The sequence below is a fragment of the Malus domestica genome, chromosome 10, assembly GCF_042453785.1.
Source record: "Malus domestica chromosome 10, GDT2T_hap1".
Taxonomy (NCBI): Eukaryota; Viridiplantae; Streptophyta; class Magnoliopsida; order Rosales; family Rosaceae; genus Malus; species Malus domestica.
Window position 1 is genome coordinate 21,361,038 of NC_091670.1, and position 7,515 is coordinate 21,368,552.

General features: G+C 34.6%; 1 protein-coding gene across 1 annotated transcript; it reads right to left on the bottom strand.

Annotated features, from left to right (window-relative positions):
- Positions 1-3,280: 3,280 nt before the first annotated feature.
- Positions 3,281-6,255, bottom strand: LOC114827618 (uncharacterized). Its single transcript, XM_029109717.2, has 3 exons — positions 6,084-6,255; positions 5,725-5,815; positions 3,281-4,317 (listed from the first exon to the last, which is right to left on the bottom strand). The coding sequence occupies exons 1-3, from the start codon at positions 6,143-6,145 to the stop codon at positions 3,541-3,543; spliced, it is 930 nt and encodes a 309-aa protein (XP_028965550.1). The 5' UTR covers positions 6,146-6,255; the 3' UTR covers positions 3,281-3,540.
- Between the last annotated feature and the right edge of the window lie 1,260 nt (positions 6,256-7,515).

Sequence of the window (7,515 nt, forward strand, 5' to 3'; positions counted from 1 at the left end):
GGGCTAAAACCCTTTCCTGAAAATTAGCCACCAATAATGGTAACCCGACTTTGTCTAGAACATCACTAGTTTAAAAGTTTAATGGGTAATAACAAGTTATTGTTAAGTGGTTGTGTAAGCACTGAAAATTATTATATAGCTCATTCCAGGATGATCAGTGCAAGACTGCTACGTTTAGGAGGATGAGTTTTAACTCTTAATGAGGTTATTTGTAGTTATGTCTATAGTAGCAGGGACATGGGAAGGAACCTCACCTATATGAACATAAGAAGTGGTGCCGCTTCTACCAAGAGTTGGGTTTTCTCTTGTAAATGTTTATGAAACCAGGATGAAGCACAAGGCCATAATAGTGCTTAATTAGTTCAGAAATTTCTTTAAGGAAATAAGACATAATCATGTGTGTAGTGATTCCGGTTTTAACATAAGAATAGGTGGTTTAAACTTAGGTCACCATCGCATTCGTTATAACTTTGAATCACTTACACTAATTAAAGGTTTAATTCGAAAGACCCCTTTATTGTATGCATGATTATATCGGTATGCTTGTGATAATTATATCGGTATGCATGATTATATCGGTATGCTTGTGATTATACCGATGATAAAAAATCCATCAAAGAACGGACATCCTTCACAAAATTATAAATCAAGCTGACCTCTGGTGAAATGTATTCATGGACACCAATTGCAGCAAGAAGCTTTGGCCCCAAGGAATTTCGGGCACCGATTGTGTCACAACTTCCACCAACTGATTTGGTCAATTTTTTATCAGCTTAATTTTTGGATTATGGAAAGCTCCTCTACTGCCTCAAATTGATGACGAAAAGAAAAGGGTTGAAGGGCTTCTTTTTAAAGAACTAAAAGAATGCAGAAGAACAGAAGACTATATATATTGTGAGTTCTAACCACTATTGGTCATTGAAACAAGTATTCAGGGTAGAAGGATTTTCCATTAATTACATAAGCTGTAGGGAAGTTGCCAGGAAGGTTTTCTTCACAACTCATATATAGCAACAAAGTGAAGTTGTAATATAATGTTAACGAGATGCAGTTGCGTCAATGATAAGTGTTAAATCATTCAACAAATATTCTAGTTTTCATTATCCAGACCACAGAAAAAAAAAAGGATAAAAAAATGGGGAGGTGTGCAAAATGAACACACTTTTTCGAAATGTAGTATTGCATAACAACTTGAATCAAAAGTTCAATGAGAGTTGATCAAGAATCTTTCATAAACCTATTTCAACGTCATTTGGTAAGAATTTTGAGAAATACGATATGGCAAAATTTTCATCTTTCTCAACTTAGATCCATAAACAATAAAGAGGACACGTATGATTGTTACAAGGTAGATCGCGATCATACAAGTAGAAATGGGACTAGCAATATAAGTTTTTACGACAATTAGCATGACACATCAATATGCGGTGAAGTTGCAATAACGGAACGTAATGCACAGGCAAGGGCCAAACAAATATAAAATTGGTCTATATTACTTATGATGTTTCACGAAGTTTTCTAAATTGGCGTGGTAGTTGTTTTTATTAATATTGTTCATTCCTCAATCATGAAGAAAATGTTTTACAACTCATAGCAGCAAAGTGAAGTTGTAATAAGGCATCAAAGAAAATATATCGAAATTTTGTTCCAACTCATAAAAGATCCCACACATTTAATAGCCCTAGAAAAGTTCAATTATTTGCTTAAGATACAGCAGAAGGAGGTGGGACAAAAGTTACGATTGTACAATGATTAAATACTCGGTTAGCCCTGGCTTGAATGGCAGTTCTGTTCCCGGTGTGTTCATAAGTAAAAGTGCTATTCACAAAAACATTATGGCAATGTCTTCCCAACACCACAAGAGCTTGACAACTACCGTCACCAATTTTCTGTCCTTTGAAAATATAGTTGTACACGTCGAATGCATACTTTATGCTGAAATGTTTTTTGCACTTAACCACAGCCGGAGAGTCATCCAAATGCGACAACGTTGGAAGTACGCAACTCACCAAAAGAAAAATGACTACAATTGGAAACATGTTTAGTCTGGTCATAATGGTGGAAAGAACAAGTAACTTTTGATTTTCTCAGAAAATGCTTTCTTAGATGCAAATAAACTTTAACGCAAGGAGTTATATACTTATTTAGGGATGAGGCTAAGGGATGAGGCAAAGATGTAAGTCATTAGTGAAATGAAAAACGCATTTTCCTTTAAAACTACCTTAGCAACGTATTTACTAATGTAAGGTATCAAATATGAGAGTTTCTAAATTTGGTACGATAAAAGCAACTTACAAGTTTCAATAAATTGTTTAAATCTCAACAGTCACATAACTATTTATTATTTGCACAAATATTACTTCTTTGCAAATTAATTGATTGACTATTTTATTACAATAGAGTTGCAAAAACCGTGACCTGAACTTGAATGTTGTGTTCACGACTATCATAGATGTTCGAATACCATTGCATGAAAAAGAGACGACAAAAAAAAAAAAAAAAACACGATTAATATGTAAAATTTAAAATTTAAGATTTTCTTAGGTTTTTGCTCTTCCGGGAAGGAAGGCAGCGGCCTTGCATGCATTTTAATATGTAAATTAGACTATGGAAATTTGGTTGATAGTTGGACGTGGAAGTCGAAATATATGAGGATGGTTTTAAGCTAGATAATTGCAGGGATATTCATTTTGAATAAATCAAGATGCTGAGCCTAAATCGATAAACATTTTAATTAAATAAAACTAGATATCCAGTGGACTAGAAAACAAAGCAAGCTAGCAGTTGCAAGTTGGGAAGGTGGCAAATGATAATTTCTCTTGCACTTAATTAAGTTAATTGTTTTGGTTAAGCAATCCCAACATCGCATCACTTTTTCTCGTCGGTGCAATTAAACGAGTTCCCTCTCTCTTAACCGTGATTGGTATGTGATTTATGTATTCGAGTAATATGGAGTTGTTGATTAGTGAATTTGTGTGTCTCATGAAAAATTTAATTACAACATGAATGTCATTTTGGCAATATCTCAAACCCTAATACACTATTAAGCGTTTTAATTTTTATATATAATAGTGCATGATTGTGATAGGGTCACAATAACCTTCCGTTAAATGAAAATCCTTCTCCATTTCATCTTTCAGGATGTACACCAATCAATTATGAGTCATTCACACTGACAACTTGATCGACAAATATTCTCTCTAAGAAGCACGCTTACTAATATAATGGTGAGGAAACCAACACCTATATTTGATAACAAACAAAAGTTTTATACACAAGATACTCCAAAATCTCTATTTTGTATTTTTTTTCAACACTTCAAAATAAATTAAAACAAGGATCCTCGATGAATCCCAACTCCAATCAAATCCAACTTTAACCTATACCGTATTACAAAAGGAAAATTACTAACCCAAATACGTGCGTATTCATATGTAAGTCCCAAAGAAGCTAAGTGATAACAATTATATTTTCTTCACGAAAGATATGTCGAATTGAGAGTGATAATATCTGATCCATTAATAGTTACAAACCCATTTCTTACTTAGAAAGCGTTTTCACAATGTTGAAAGTATCATACTTGAAGCCTTGGCGTGGAATGATCTTAATGTACGAATAAAATGTCACGCAAGCAACAATGGGACCAACCCAAAATACCCAATGCCCGTTCCAGAGGCGGCCTCCGCGAATAAGTGCGGGGCCGAAACATCTAGCAGGGTTCATCCCTACTCCGGCATACCCCTTTGCGGCGGTAACGGTGGTTGAGATAAAAACAAGGAGGCCCGCAACTATCCCGACGATAGAGAAGACTACAACTCGGCCCAAAGCATGGGCTTGGCGGTGGTCAAATGCTATCCAAATTGAAGCAAAGAGAAACACAAACGTGCAAATTATCTCAAGCCAAAGGGCTTGGGTGGTCTCAATGCCCATTATGATCGGCCCTTGTGGGCCTGGGGCAATGACACTGAGGGTGCAACCTCCAAGTGAAAATGTTCCTTCAATGCTGTTGTCTACCACTGCCTTGAGTGCTAGGGCACCTAGTACCGCCCCGACGCATTGGCTAAAGATGTAGACGACAGCGCGTGAGAGGGAGATGAGGCCGAGAAGTGCCGCGGATAAGGTTACAACGGGGTTGATGTGACCACCGGAAATGGGATTGGTGGCGAGGAGAAGAATTGCGACTGTGATGGAAATGAGGATTGCCATGATGAGGTTTGGTACGGTGGTTTTGGTCTCATAGGAGGAGATCACTATTGTGTCTATAGCAAAAACAAGCACTGCCGTGCCAACTAGCTCTGCCAGTGATGCTCTCCAAATCTGCCAATTAGGTGAAAACTTAACAAATTTAACCTAAAATATGACAGAATTAATTTAACCTAAAATATGAGGAGGGAAGTTCGAATTTGAGTTCAGAGGAGAGTACACTACTGTAGCTAACTTGTTAACGTTCAGGTGTGTTAAGATCATTGTTCCAAAAATCTCCGCCTAGTGCCACTTAGGTGTTAAACGGCTGGCTACCGTCCTGATTAATCCCAAGGAGTTTGAAAATTAAGAAATAACACTTAGACTTACTTAGGCGCCCGCCTAGGTCGCGACTCTCACTTACATAGAAAATATATAGCTTTCTTTTGTATTGTATTGTTTTAATAAATTGTAAAATAGACTTGTTGGATACTTGGAGTATCACTCATTATATGATTGTCCCAATGAAGGTTCTAAAAAGCGCTAGCGGCTTGTTAGGCGGCGAGCAGAGGATTAGTGCTTAGGCGTCTAGACGGGGGCCTAGCCCATTTTTTAGCTTTAATAAAATTTCTTATATAACATATAAATAAATTTCTACTTATACTTAAAAAAAATTAATTAAATGTATTGGGATATAAAAATTGCAAAATAGAATGACATATAAAATATAAAGTATTATAACGTATTCAAAACATGAGGAACAATCATATAATGAGTGTTCATCTAAGTATTCTACAAGTCTCTTGCCATTGAAATTATCTATTTTTTGTCTACGTGAGAGTTGTGACCTAGGTTGGTTCCTAGACGGTCTAGGCAGGCTCCTAGGCAAGTCTAGGCGAACGCCTAGGTAGGTCTATACACTCTTTCTTAATTTTCAAATGCCTAGGGATTAATCGGGGCAGTGGCTAACCATCTAGCACCAAGCTAGGTCCTAATCGGTGCTAGGTAGAGATTTTTAGAATAGTGATACAAATACAATTATGTATTTTTTTTAAAAAGTATAAGTAGACATTTATTTATATGTAATAAAATAAATTTAATTAAAACCAAAAAAACTGCCGAGGTCCTCGCAAGACTAATGTTTAGCGCTTTTTAGAAGCTTGATTAAGATGCACCCCTTTAATGGTAGGTTACACCTATTTGTGACTTTGAATCCACTGATACATGTTGTAAGAACCATTTAATTAATGGGAATTTTAACGAAAAACTCTTGGTACTGTTTACTTCAACGAAAAACAACATTTTTACACTAAAAAGTCAATCATGGTATTATTCACTTTACCCTTTATTTTGTCATTATCGTTAAAACTCAAAGTTTTCAAACCATTTTCATTAGTTTTCCTTTAATTATATAGCTAATCCAATCTTATAAGTTAATTAGGAACATGAATTCAATAAACTTATATACGTTGCACTTAAATTGCTTAATCATTTCCTATGAAGTGTTCACTATGTAAATATTAATTCCAAATATATGCTAACCTTCAAAGAAAATAACTCGTGGAAGCCCAACTTTTGACCCAAAGTGAAAGGACTGAGCTTATTCCCTTCTTCTATATTCCAGTGCTCTGACCTACAAAAACCATTTGCAGAAGAAACCATAGCACACTAATTAATTGTTCTAATTTTATTTTTTTTGCAAAATTTTATTCTAAAATATTCTATTATATGAAAATGAAAATTCGAAATCGGGTGCAATGACGATAGATACACACTGCCATGACCAACTGGCATAACTCATAGATATACACTGTCGTGACCAACTGTCGTAGCTCATATGCTGAAATTAGAGAATTAGAAGAGAAAGAAAAAGAAATTGTTGGGGAGAATGTGGTACTTGCATTGGTGAGGAAGAACAGGGATGAACTCTCTCATCTTCTGCAACTGGCATATTTTGCTCCATTTTTTTATAGGATTGAAATAATTATAGAGTTTGAGAGTTCAGAAAGTGTATGGAGATATATATAGTCAGTTTGGAGATGTGTGTGATTGGGCAGGCAAACAAAAATATCTGTTAGAAATAAAAAAACAAAAACTTTTTTAATATCAATCTACCATTAAATTTTTGAACCAGACTTCCGGCCCGCGGGTTACTACACCCTACATATTTATTATCTGATGTACACTACTTTCTAATGCCAAACTTATTATTAATACCCTACCCAAAAATTTATTATGCTTTCCCTTTTAGGGAAAATATAAGCAAAAAATGAGTGCATAATATATTATTATATTGTGAAGTGTTAATAATTATCTCCGTTTATATGAATTTGAAGTTCATATATGATGTTTTGTTATATTTATTAGGCAGCCCACACTCTTGTCAAGTGTATTCATTGATTTTTTTGGATTCTTTCGATCTGACAATAAAAAATTAAAAGATCTGTATGAGAAGTAAAAATAGGCGAGGGAGTAGTACCACACTTGGACAAACTCTTAACAATGAGACATAAATGTCTAAATAAGCTGAAGTTGTTAGAAATTATATTTATAATACTTAATATTATAATGTACATATTTTAATATTTGAATGAAAAATAGTTGTAATCGTTTCTCATCAAACGGCAAACTTTGTTTGAATCAATTGGTGCCACCGTTACCAGAGTGGCACTACAGTGTAGAGCATTTCCGTGATATTCTTTAAAATAATCAAAATGTTACAGTTTTATTAGATTATGAATGTGATTATGTAAATTCTAGTGCATCTATGGATATCTTGGAATATTCTCTAGGTTAGATATTATCATATTAGAGTTGTAATCCTATTAGGGTAAGAATTTAACCTTCCATACAATGGGATGATATAACACACACCTCACAAACAAATATCTCTCTTCTCCCTGTGACGGCCCCCTCACTCTAGCCCTAAATACAGTTCAATAAATTAGGCCTACAACACATTATCAGCACGCTCTTGCTACAAGCTAAGGAACTGAACGATCATGAATGGGGCTCTTCTACAACATCAAGGGCTCAGTTATTTCTACCAATCAGGTCATTTTAAAATAAATTAAGATATTTGAAACGACCTTGAAGCATTAAAAAATTTCACACAATGCATGAACTCCTTATATTTATATTTTCCTTTCAATTATATATATTGCATATGATTTTCATATATTTTGTCAATATATATATTTGTTCATGCAATACGCAATTATGCTCTATGGAATTTGTGAGTTAAAGCATTGAAATTAATTTAGAAGCAATTAGGGTTTTTAACCTTAAAATTTGAAAAAACAAAAAAAAACAAAATCTGGGATTTTTCACGGT